Raw genomic sequence first — 13564 nt, 5'->3', positions numbered from 1 at the left:
GGACTGCAGGACCTTCGTATTGTGAGGCAGACACACTAACCCCTCTGCCACCGTGAAGCCGTGCAAATATTTATTAAAAACATAAACATGGTACACAATCTCACCAACCCACTGAACTGTGTGAACAATGTACAAACCCTGTTTCCATATGAGTTGGGAAATTGTGTTAGATGTAAATATAAACAGAATACAATGATTTGCAAATCCTTTTCAAGCCATATTCAGTTGAATATGCTACAAAGACAACATATTTCATGTTCAAACTCATAAACTTTATTTTTTTTGGCAAATAATATCCATCTTCTTCCGCTTATCCAAGGTCGGGTCGCGGGGGCAACAGCCTAAGCAGAGAAACCCAGACTACCCTCTCCCCAGCCACTTGGTCCAGCTCCTGCCAAGGCATTCCCAGGCCAGCCGGGAGACATAGTCTTCCCAACGTGTCCTGGGTCTTCCCCGTGGCCTCCTACCGGTTGGACGTGCCCTAAACACCTCCCTAGGGAGGCGTTCGGGTGGCATCCTGACCAGATGCCCGAACCACCTCATCTGGCTCCTCTCCATGTGGAGGAGCAGCGGCTTTACTTTGAGTTCCTCCCGGATGGCAGAGCTTCTCACCCTATCTCTAAGGGAGAGACCCACCACCCGGCGGAGGAAACTCATTTGGGCCGCTTGTACCCGTGATCTTATTCTTTCGGTCATGACCCAAAGCTCATGACCATAGGTGAGGATGGTAACGTAGATCGACCGGTAAATTGAGAGCTTTCCCTTCCGGCTCAGCTCCTTCTTCACCACAACGGATCGGTACAACGTCCGCATTACTGAAGACGCCGCACCGATCCGCCTGTCGATAAATAATAATTAACTTAATATTTCATGTCTGCAACACATGCCAAAGTAGTTGGGAAAGGGCATGTTCACCACTGTGTTACATCATCTTTTCTTTTTTTTTCTTTCAACAACACTCAATAAACATTTGGGAACTGAGGAAACTAATTGTTGAAGCTTTGAAAGTGGAATTCTTTCCCATTCTTGTTTTATGTAGAGCTTCAGTCCTTCAACATCCTGGGGTCTAAGTTGTCGTATTTTACACTTCATAATGCACCACACATTTTCCATGGGAGACAGGTCTGGACTGCAGGCGGGCCAGGAAAGTACCTGCACTCTTTTACTACGAAGCCACTCTTTTGGAACACGTGGCTTGGCATTGTTTTGCCGAAATAAGCAGGGGCGTCCATGAAAAAGACGGCGCTTCGATGGCAGCATATGTTGTTCCAAAAGCTGTATGTACCTTTCAGCATTAATGGTGCCTTCACAGATGTGTAAGTTACCCATGCCTTGGGCACTAATGCACCCCCATACCATCACACATGCTGGCTTTTACACTTTGCGTGGATAACAGTCTGGATGGTTTGCTTCCCCTTTGGTCCGGATGACACCGTGTGGAATATTTCCAAAAACTATTTGAAATGTGGACTCGTCAGACCACAGAACACCTTTCCACTTTGCATCAGTCCATCTTAGATGATCTCGGGCCCAGAGAAGCCGGCGGCGTTTCTGGATGTTGTTGATAAGTGGCTTTTGCTTTGCATAGTAGAGCTTTAACTTGCACTTACAGATGAGCCCATGTGGTGATATCCTTTAAAGACTGATGTGGGTTTTTGACAAAGTTCTGTCTGAGGGATGGAAGGTCACGGTCATTCAATGTTGGTTTCCGGCCATGCCGCTTACGTGGAGTGATTTCTCCAGATTCTCTGAACCTTTTGATGATATTATGGAGCGTAGATGTTGAAATCCCTAAATGTCTTGCAATGTCACTTTGAGAAAGGTTGTTCTTAAACTGTTTGACTATTTGCTCACGCAGTTGTGGACAAAGGGGTGTACCTCGCCCCATCCTTTCTTGTGAAAGACTGAGCATTTTTTGGGAAGCTGTTTTTATAGCCAATCATGGCACCCACCTGTTCCCAATTAGCCTGCACACCTGTGGGATGTTCCAAATAAGTGTTTGATGAGCATTCCTAAACTTTATCAGTATTTATTGCCACCTTTCCCAACTTCTTTGTCACGTGTTGCTGGCATCAAACAAATTCTAAAGTTAATGATTATTTGCACACAAAAAAATGTTTGAGTTTGAAGATGAAATATGTTGTCTTTGTAGCATATTCAACTGAATATGGCTTGAAAAGGATTTGCAAATCATTGTATTCTGTTTATATTTACATCTAACACAATTGCCCAACTTATATGGAAACGGGGTTTGTAAAACATGTCCATGTTTGTCTTTTTTGAAATTGTGAAATGTTTCGTTAATTTGTTTTCTGGAATTGTGAGTTGTTTCTGTTTTTGTTTTTCTCAAAATTGTGAAGTGTTTTAGGTCATTTGTTTTCTGGAATTGTAGGTTTTTTCGGCTTTTGTATTTGTGTTTTCTGAAATTGTAGGTTGTTGCGGCTATTGTTTGCGTATTTTTTCAATTGTAAAGTGATTTGTCAATTTGTTTTCTGAAATTGTAGGTTGTTTTGGCTATTGCTTTGGTGTGTGTTTTTAATCGTTGAGTTTTTTGTTAATTTGTTTTCTGGAATTGTAGGTTGCTCCAGCTTTTGTCTTTGGGTTTTGTGAAATTGTAAAGTGTTTTGTCAATATGTTTTTTGGAACTGTACGTTGTTTTGGCTGTTTTTTTGTTTTCTGAAATTTTGAAGTGTTTCGTTCATTTTTTTTTTTTGAATTGTGAGTTGTTTCGGTTTTTCTGTTCTGAAATTGTGAAGTGTTTTGTTTATATGTTTTCTGAAATTGTAAGTTGTTTCGGCTGTTGTTTTTGTGTTTTATGAAATTGTAAAGTGTTTTGTTAATTTGTTTCCTGGAATTGTAATTTGTTTCAGCTTTTGTTTTTGTGTTTTCTGAAATTTTTAAGTGTTCTGTTAATTTTTTTTCCGCAGTTGTGAGTGGTTTTGGTTTTTGTTTTCCGAAATTGTGAAGTGTTTTTGGTCATTTGTTTTGTGGAATTGTGAGTTGTTTCGTTTTTTTTGTTTTCTGAAATTGTAGGTTGTTGCGGCTACTGTTTTTGTATTTTTAAATTGCAAAATAATTTGTCAATTTGTTTTCTGAAATTGTAGGTTGTTCCAGCATTTGTCTTTATGTTTTATGAAATTTTAAAGTGTTTTGTTAATGTGTTTTCTGGAATTGTAAGTTGTTTCGCCTATTGTTTGTGTTTTTTTTATTTTTTATTGTTGAGTGTTTTGTTAATTTGTTTTCTGGAATTGTGGGTTGTTTTGGCTATTGTTTTTGTGTTTTTTTAAATTGTTGAGTCTTTTATTAATTTGTTTTCTGGATTTGTAAGTTTTTTTCGGCTATTGTTTGTTTTCTGAAATTGTAAAGTTTGTCTTTGTGTTTTATGAAATTGTAAAGTGTTTTGTTAATGTGTTTTCTGGAATTGTGAGTTGTTTTGGCTATTGTATTTGTGTTGTTTTTTTTATTGTGAAGTGTTTTGTATATGTGTTTTCTGGAATTGTAAGTTGTTTCGCCTATTGTTTGTGTTTTTTTTAATTGTAAGTGTTTTGTTCATTTGTTTTCTGAAATTATGGGTTGTTTCGGCTGTTGTTTTTGTGTTTTATGAAATTGTAAAGTATTTTGTTAATTTTTTGGGGGGGAATTGTGAGTGGTTTCGGTTTTTGTTTTCCGAAATTGTGAAGTGTTTTTGGTCATTTGTTTTGTGGAATTGTGAGTTGTTTCGTTTTTTTTGTTTTCTGAAATTGTAGGTTGTTGCGGCTACTGTTTTTGTATTTTTAAATTGCAAAATAATTTGTCAATTTGTTTTCTGAAATTGTAGGTTGTTCCAGCATTTGTCTTTATGTTTTATGAAATTTTAAAGTGTTTTGTTAATGTGTTTTCTGGAATTGTAAGTTGTTTCGCCTATTGTTTGTGTTTTTTTTATTTTTTATTGTTGAGTGTTTTGTTAATTTGTTTTCTGGAATTGTGGGTTGTTTTGGCTATTGTTTTTGTGTTTTTTTAAATTGTTGAGTCTTTTATTAATTTGTTTTCTGGATTTGTAAGTTTTTTTCGGCTATTGTTTGTTTTCTGAAATTGTAAAGTTTGTCTTTGTGTTTTATGAAATTGTAAAGTGTTTTGTTAATGTGTTTTCTGGAATTGTGAGTTGTTTTGGCTATTGTATTTGTGTTGTTTTTTTTATTGTGAAGTGTTTTGTATATGTGTTTTCTGGAATTGTAAGTTGTTTCGCCTATTGTTTGTGTTTTTTTTAATTGTAAGTGTTTTGTTCATTTGTTTTCTGAAATTATGGGTTGTTTCGGCTGTTGTTTTTGTGTTTTATGAAATTGTAAAGTATTTTGTTAATTTTTTGGGGGGGAATTGTGAGTGGTTTCGGTTTTTGTTTTCCGAAATTGTGAAGTGTTTTTGGTCATTTGTTTTGTGGAATTGTGAGTTGTTTCGGTTTTTGTGTTTTCTGAAATTGTAGGTTGTTGCGGCTACTGTTTGTGTATTTTTAAATTGCAAAGTAATTTGTCAATTTGTTTTCTGAAATTGTAGATTGTTTTGGCTATTGCTTTGGTGTTTTTTTTTTATTGTTGAGTGTTTTGTTAATCTTTTCTGGAATTGCACGTTGTTCCAGCTTTTGTCTTTGTGTTTTATGAAATTGTAAAGTGTTTTGTTAATGTGTTTTCTGGAATTGTAAGTTGTTTCGCCTATTGTTTGTGTTTTTTTTAAATTGTAGAGTGTTTTGTTAATTTGTTTTCTGGAGTTGTAAGTTTTTTTCGGCTATTGTTTGTTTTCTGAAATTGTAAAGTTTGTCTTTGTGTTTTATGAAATTGTAAAGTGTTTTGTTAATGTGTTTTCTGGAATTGTGAGTTGTTTTGGCTATATTTTTTTGTGTTTTTTTTTATTGTTGAGTGTTTTCTTCATTTGTTTTCTGGAATTGTGAGTTGTTTTGGCTATTGTTTTTGTGTTTTTTTAAATTGTTGAGTGTTTTGTTAATTTGTTTTCTGGAGTTGTACGATTTTTTCGTCTATTGTTTGTTTTCTGAAATTGTAAAGTTTTTTGTGTTTTGTTAAATTTTTTTTCTGAAATTGTCAATTGTTGTCGCTATTGTATTCTGATATTTTAAAGTATTTTGTTTTCTAAATTTGTTTTCTGAAACTGAATTGTTTCGGCTATTTTTTTGTGTTTTCTGAAATTGTGAAGTGTTTTGTTCATTTGTTTTCTGAAATTGTAAGTTGTTTTAGCTTGTGACTTTGTGGTTTCTGAAACTGTAAAGTGTATTGTGTTTTATTCATTTGATTTTGGAATTAGAAGTTCTTTCAGCTATTGTTTTTGAAGTCTACGTCGGAGAGTACCAAGGTTAGAACACCTCAGAAAGGTGATGCGTTTGAAGTCTACGTTGGAGAGTAGTAAGTTTGGAACATCCTAAAAAGGTTTTGAAGTCTATGTTGGAGAGTTCCAAGGTTGGAACATCTTAATAAGGTTTCAAAGTCTACACTGGAGAGTACCAAGGTTGGAACACGTTAAAAGGTTGCAGAGTCTACGTTGGAGACTACCAAGCTTGGAACACCTTAAAAAGGTTTCAAAGTCTACGTTGGAGAGTACCAAGGTTGGAACACCTTAAAAAGGTTTTGAAGTCTACGTTGGAGAGTACCAAGTTTGGAACATCTTAATAAGGTTTCAAAGTCTACACTGGAGAGTACCAAGATTGGAACACCTTAAAAAGGTTTCAGAGTCTATGTTGGAGAGTACCAAGTTTGGAACATCTTTATAAGGTTTCAAAGTCTACATTGGAGATTAACAAGGTTGGAACACCTTAAAAAGGTTTCAGAGTCTACGTTGGAGAGTACCAAGGTTGGAACACGTTAAAAGGTTGCAGAGTCTACGTTGGAGACTACCAAGCTTGGAACACCTTAAAAAGGTTTCAAAGTCTACGTTGGAGAGTACCAAGGTTGGAACACGTTAAAAAGGTTTTGAAGTCTACGTTGGAGAGTACCAAGTTTGGAACATCTTAATAAGGTTTCAAAATCTACACTGGAGAGTACCAAGATTGGAACACCTTAAAAAGGTTTCAGAGTCTATGTTGGAGAGTACCAAGTTTGGAACATCTTTATAAGGTTTCAAAGTCTACATTGGAGATTAACAAGGTTGGAACACCTTAAAAAGGTTTCAGAGTCTACGTTGGAGAGTACCAAGGTTGGAACACCTTAAAAAGGTTTCAAAGTCTATGTTGGAGAGTACCAAGGTTGGAACACCTTAAAAAGGTTTCAAAGTCTATGTTGGAGAGTACCAAGTTTGGAACATCTTTATAAGGTTTCAAAGTCTACATTGGAGATTAACAAGGTTGGAACACCTTAAAAAGGTTTCAGAGTCTATGTTGGAGAGTACCAAGGTTGAAACACCTTAAAAAGGTTTCAGAGTCTACGTTGGAGAGTACCAAGGTTGGAACACCTTAAAAAGGTTTCAGAGTCTACGTTGGAGAGTACCAAGGTTGAAACACCTTAAAAAGGTTTCAGAGTCTACGTTGGAGAGTACCAAGGTTGGAACACCTTAAAAAGGTTTCAAAGTCTATGTTGGAGAGTACCAAGGTTGGAACACCTTAAAAATGTTTTAAAGTCTACGTTGGAGATTAACAAGGTTGGAACATCTTAGAAAGGTTTCAAAGTCTATGTTGGAGAGTAGCAAGGTTGAAACATGTTAAAAAGGTTTTGAAGTCTACATTGGAGAGTCCCACAAGGCAGTGCTGCTCTGATGTCACAAGAGAAGACATCTGATGAACCAGACTAACCTCCGTTCTAATAGGAGTGCTGGGGACGGTTGGATCCAGGTGTGAGGTTGTGGGGGTGTTATCAGGTTTATGACTTGATAAGGCAGCCTAATGCTGCAGCGTGGTAGCTAGCTGCACAATAATAAAGTGCACTGCTGTTCAGGTCGAGATTTGGGATGATCAGCTGACACATTTTATTCTCTGCGGCGCTCCCTTTTATCTCCACGTCCACGCCATCTTCTGTGCTGGGGCTGTCAGAGTACATGTAGCCCAGAATCTTCATCTGCATGTCCAGGTTCTGGTACCAGAACATCTGGTTGTAGCTCGGTATGCTATGAATACATTGGATGGTGGCCGTCTCTCCCGTCTTCGTGATGATGTCACTGGGAGTCTGCTTGACCTTCTCTCCTGCTGAAAAGATGGTGGAACTATGACAAGTCCAGTTGATTGTGGACTAAGTGTTGTTACCTGAGAGCAGAGCAGTGCAGGCAGCAAAGCTGAGGAACAAGAGCACCACCATGTCTTTGGGATTATTAAGTCGCCGTCATCAGCACTGGTCTACTAAAGGGCTGCACCGCATGTGGGCGGGGTCAGTGGGAGAGGGCGCTGAGGATGAAATGACATTTCTGGCGCCACCTACTGGCAATGGACATGTGGTAGAATACATGCAACTACCTTTATTATCCAGGGGTGTCCACACACCAACACAGACAACGTGGCAAAGCCACATCCCCCTCTAGTGGCTGACGTGAGTATTACTTGTTGATTATGACGCTGGCTCTACATTTGTATACCCTGCCTTAGACATTTATGTATATCAGGGGTCTCAGACACGCGGCCCGCGAGACGTTATTTTGCATTTTGCGGCCCCCTACTAAATAGGAAACTTTAATGTTATTGCGGCCCACAAGTTTTATATGAATGGCGTTTGACATTGTTGTGTTATTGGGGTCCAAAATGGCTCTTGCAACATTCTGGGTTGCCTACCCCTGCGTTAGTGGAAAAGCGGCGAATGAGTGAAGGTGAAAGAAACGTTGCCATGGAGACCAGGGTTTTCTTACGTGCCTGGCTGCAATCACACCGCAGTTATTACCGTCAGTAATAACAGTCCCCGATAACCCGGACCGATTCAAAGTGTTATTATTTTTTTTTAAGTATTGTGTAATTTGCATTGCCTTACACGATGAACACGACATATATTTCTATATGACGCCGCATAACACTCCGGGAGCCGTCACTTTTTGCTGTCGGGAGGAAAAGCGGCGCGACACACATAGCGGAAATAACATTATTCTCCGTGCGTGGGGCTAAATACAAATATATTCCACAACCCCAAACACGTCTTTTTCAAAGCCTGCAGTAAAAGAAAGGTTAGTGATGTGCAAAGACAATTCCAGGAAAAAGCGGGAGATGCAATATGTCTTTGTTGAGCACAGGGGCACCCCGACGTGTCTTATTTGCACAGAGAATGTTGCTGTGTGACCCCGACGTGTCTTATTTGCACAGAGAATGTTGCTGTGTGACCCCGACGTGTCTTATTTGCACAGAGAATGTTGCTGTGTGACCCCGACGTGTCTTATTTGCACAGAGAAAGTTGCTGTGTGACCCCGACGTGTCTTATTTGCACAGAGAATGTTGCTGTGTGACCCCGACGTGTCTTATTTGCACAGAGAATGTTGCTGTGTGACCCCGACGTGTCTTATTTGCACAGAGAATGTTGCTGTGTGACCCCGACGTGTCTTATTTGCACAAAGAATGTTGCTGTGTGACCCCGACGTGTCTTATTTGCGCAGAAAATGTTGCTGTGTGACCCCGACGTGTCTTATTTGCACAGAGAATGTTGCTGTGTGACCCCGACGTGTCTTATTTGCACAGAGAATGTTGCTGTGTGACCCCGACGTGTCTTATTTGCACAGAGAAAGTTGCGGTGCACAAAAGATACAATTTGAAGCGTCATTATACAACTAGACATGCTGAGGAGTATGCAACATGTTTTTTAAGACATTTTTTCTTGCGGCCCAAACTCACCCAGACTCTGCATCCAGTGGCCCCCAGGTAAATTGAGTTTGAGACCCCTGATGTATATACATATATATTTTCATGTATATATGTTTATGTATACATATGTACATGTGTGTGTATATGTATACATATACATATGTATATACATACACACACATATATTATATATATATATATATATATATATATATATATATATGTATGCAGAGGTGGGTAGAGTAGCCAGAAATTGTACTCAAGTAAGAGTACTGATACTTTAGAGTTGTATTACACAAGTAAAAGTAAGGAGTAGTCACCCAAATATTTATTTGAGTAAAAGTAAAAAGTATGTTGTGAAAAAACTACTCAAGTACTGAGTAAGTGATGAGTAACCTGTTCACTCTAGCCTTTAAATAGACCTCCTTTTTAGACCAGTTGATCTGCCGCTTCTTTTCTTTTTTCTCCTATGTCCCCCCCTCCCTTGTTGAGGGGCTCCGGTCCGATGACCATGGATGAAGTACCCAGGATGGACCGCTCGCCTGTGTATGGGTTGGGGACATCTCTGCGCTGCTGATCCGCCTCCGCTTGAGATGGTTTCCTGTGGATGGGACTCTCGCTGCTGTCTTGGATCCGCTTTGAACTGAACTCTCGCGGCTGTGTTGGAGCCACTATGGATTGAACTTTCACAGTATCATGTTAGACCCGCTCCACATCCATTGCTTTCGGTCCCCTAGAGGGGGGGGGGTTGCCCACATCTGAGGTCCTCTCCAAGGTTTCTCATAGTCAGCATTGTCACTGGCGTCCCACTGGATGTGACTTCTCCCTGCCCACTGGGTGTGAGTTTTCCTTGCCCTTTTGTGGGTTCTTCCGAGGATGTTGTAGTCGTAATGATTTGTGCAGTCCTTTGAGACATTTGTGATTTGGGGCTATATAAATAAACATTGATTGATTGATTGATTTAATGATTACGGCAACAAATAATGCACAGAAACATAAAAATAGCAATGAACATATTCAGAGCCAGGAATATCTATTTAACTAAAACAAAAATGTATTAAATAATAATAAGACTTTAAAATTAAAATAAAATAAGGCAAATTGAGCCACAATAACTTCCACCCATCCATCCATTTTCTACCGCTTATTCCCTTTGGGGTCACTGGTGCCCATCTCAGCCACAATAACTTAACAGCACCATATGCTCAGTCGGCAGAGATTACAAAGGAAAAGTTAGCCTTTATGCAAACCATAAACTCTGACAGGTGTGGGCTGCACCTGGGAACACACTGGATACTTCTGATTGCTGTTTGTATGCATGCATGATATTGTGTGTGTGTGTGTGTGTGTGTGTGTGTGTGTGTGTGTGTGTGTGTGTGTGTGTAGTTTTGCATGTTCACTCGGTTAAGTGACTATTCAGTTTCAACAAGAACTGGCTGTCGAGGTTCATGATGCCCCTTGAGCCGTGAACAGGAGTCCTGCGGGACTAACAAGTGTCACAGGCTGCAGATGCTGGCAGGCCTGTGTGCATTTTCAGTGACAGGCTCTTGATTTGAGGAAAGGAATACAAGAGATCCATACCTGCAGTGGATGACGTGTACCTCTGCAGCTCTCCTGTACTCAGCCATGCACAGGAGTCATCTTCATCAGAGTGACTAAGTCCAGGTGATGGCTGACGTCGTCCAGGCCTGTGGCGAGAGAAAGTGATTTCAAAAGAATTAGGTCCGAACATATTTTTGTTTCTTTCTACTGTACAGCCTTCCAAGTTTTTGATGTGCTCCTAAATCTTGCTAGCCCAGGTCCTGGGCAATTAGTTTGACTCGGGGGGGGCCAAATTTAGAGAAAAAAAAAAGTGTCTGGGGGCTGGTATATCTGATTTTTAGAAACACTAATACAAAACCTCACATTAATGTCTAATTGAAGGCTAAAAACGTTATGAATGACCACCTTAAAATACAGAATGGAATTTTTTTTACTGATTGTACCGTATTTTCCGCACTATAAGGCGCACCTAAAAACATCAAATTTTCTCAAAAGCTGACAGTGCACCTTATAATCCGGTGTGCCTTAAATATGGACCAATAAGGGACGGCGTGGCGCAGTGGAAGAGTGGCCGTGCGCAACCGGAAGGTCCCTGGTTCAATCCCCACCTAGTACCAACCTCATCACGTCCGTTGTGTCCTGAGCAAGACACTTCACCCTTGCTCCTGATGGGTGCTGGTCAGCGCCTTGCATGGCAGCTCCCTCCATCAGTGTGTGAATGTGGAAGTAGTGTCAAAGCGCTTTGAGTACCTTGAAGGTAGAAAAGCGCTATACAAATACAACCCATTTATCATTTAATATTGAGCCACAACAGGTCTCACAACTACGGTAAGCAGCCGCCGACTTCACTTTCCCCCGTAGAAGAAGAAGTGTGCTTCTTCTTCTACGGTAAGCAGCCGTTGACTTAGTTTTCCCCCGGAGAAGAAGAAGTGCGCGGTGCATGCTGGGATATATGACTGCGGCAGGGGTGCCGTTTCTGTGTGTTTATGTAAAGAGCCCAAAATGTCTCCTATTGAGAGACACGCTTACGACGCAGAGTTTAAAGTCAAGGCCATCAGTCACACAGTAGAAGACGGGAATAGAGCAGCAGCGAGAGAATTGAACATTAACAGCAGCGACACTGACTACTTTAATGACGACTTCCACGAGACGGAGCCGGGCATGTTGGATGTCGTGTACGCCCAACTGTTTGATTCGACCTCAGATAAGCGGAAGAAGATGGATGGATGTTTGATTGGAACACTGAAGAAGAAATTGAGGGATTGGTGGATGAGGAATAACTTAATAAAATGATCTTTACATGTTTATTTTGTGTGTTGTGTGACATTATCGTTTGAGCAACGTTGAGTTATTGATATATTATTGCTTTGCACTATTTCCAGTGTTACTATATTGTGATGGCACTAACCTTTGATTTACCGTAACAGTATCAGACTGTTTTTTTTTACCTGTTTATTGAATCGGGGAAAATAATAAAACAGCTGTTTATACATTTTGGGAGTGAACGGAGTTGTCAGAACGCTGGTTTGTAATCTATTATTAAAGTTTGACTGACTGTTTTGTTGACATTACCTTTAGCGCAGCTCCATCCAAAACAGGGGTGTCAGACTCAAACAGAGTGGGCCAAAATTTAAAACTGAACAAAGCCGTGGGCCAAGGTTGAACAAATTAACCTTTTAATAGGGACCCAAACAAGTTTTGCAATGAATATTGAACAAACAAGGCTTAAATAGGGCAGCACGGTGGAACAGGGGTTAGTGCATTTTCAACACAGAGCGGTCAAGCCAACATGTTTTTCACGTACACAGCAAGTTTTTGGATGGGAAAATTGTGATATTAAGTCGGCTCTTACCGGAGACTTCAGTGGATTATGGGACTTCCTCCTGCATCTCAAAAAGGCAGCTGTGATCGTGGCTCCACCATCGGCTTCTCTCAGAGACACCGGCGTTCACCGCAGCCATCTGACTTTCAGGTATGTCTTTACAATCTCAATAACACACTATTAAAACAATAAGCAGATAAGGGATCTTCCAGAATTATCCTAGTAAATGTGTCTAATTATGTCCGTTGCTTTCTTTTTTTTCTCTGTGCTTCACTCTTAACTTTCCTTATCCACGAATCTTTCATCTTCGCTCAAATTAATGGGGAAATTGTCGCTTTCTCGTTCCGAATCGCTCTCGCTGCTGGTGGCCGTGATTGTAAACAATGTTCAGATGTGAGGAGCTCCACAACCCGTGACGTCACGCGCACATCGTCTGCTACTTCCGGTACAGGCAAGGCTTTTTTATTAGCGACCAAAAGTTGCAGACTTTATCGTTGATGTTCTCTACTAAATCCTTTCAGCAACAATATGGGGACACATAGAATGTACCTGCTATCCCCGTTTAAATAAGAACATCTCATTTCAATAGGCCTTTAATGCAGTATGAAGAAGAATGTTTGAATGTAGACACATAGAATCATCATATGGCTGTGATTATATTGTAATAATCCCAGGAATGTAGGCTCACTCCACCTCTCAACTTATGTCTTTATTGCACAAAGTACAACAGCTCTCATGTGTCTCCATCCCCTTTTCCCGGCAAAGCTCGAACTCTGACTTCCTATCGACAACGTCACTTCCCTATCTCTCCCGGAAGTCCCGCCCCCCAGCCAAAGTCATTGGCTAACAGCCGGTAGCCAGCCGCTACAATATGTATCAAGTGTTCATTCAAGGCTAAGGCTAACTATCCACATATATATGGTGTGTGGTGACATGATATTAAAATATGGATATATATATATGGTGTATGGTGACATGTTAATAAAAGCCCACACCGCCCAGCCATAACCCACATGTACATTTGACAGTGATTCATAGCAGGGAAGCTAACATCAGCTAACTTTACTTACCGCCATGTGCTTGCTCCAATTGGACGTTGCGTTGATGTAAGCTGAAATGTGTGAAGGGTGAAGATGTATTATAAGTCAGGTTAGGCGTGTTCTTCCTCTTCTGTTCGCTTCTGGTCCCCGCCATTGTGTTGTGCTGCTTTGCCGCCATTCTTCTTTGCCGCCCAAACTGCTGTTGATCATGTGACCACCTGGCTCTGTTTGATTGGTGGAATGGAGTCCAACGTCACCAGTGACTACATTTGATTGGTGGAACAGAGTGACGTCACCAGTGACCGGATTTGATTGGTGGAACGCGGGCATGCGGCAGATTCTACTTTAAAAGTCTGACACACCAAAACAAAAAGCGTGCATTGACAGATGGATACAAATCAGTAGCGAGATAAATGG

At 40.2% G+C, this 13564-nt stretch overlaps 1 gene segment (V, D, J or C); it reads right to left on the bottom strand.

The window, feature by feature from the left end:
• LOC133542610 (immunoglobulin heavy constant gamma 4-like) overlaps window positions 1-13343 on the bottom strand; it is a 50537-nt gene extending 37194 nt beyond the window's left edge. Inside the window, 4 exon segments of the C gene segment in view lie at window positions 6835-7156; window positions 7214-7351; window positions 10325-10431; window positions 13178-13343. Of these exon segments, the coding sequence occupies window positions 6835-7156; window positions 7214-7265 (374 nt within the window).
• Window positions 13344-13564: the final 221 nt, after the last annotated feature.

The sequence above is a fragment of the Nerophis ophidion genome, linkage group LG24, assembly GCF_033978795.1.
Source record: "Nerophis ophidion isolate RoL-2023_Sa linkage group LG24, RoL_Noph_v1.0, whole genome shotgun sequence".
NCBI classification, from domain to species: Eukaryota; Metazoa; Chordata; class Actinopteri; order Syngnathiformes; family Syngnathidae; genus Nerophis; species Nerophis ophidion.
Note: the sequence above shows the minus strand (reverse complement) of the source record. Positions and strands in the feature narration are given on the sequence as shown.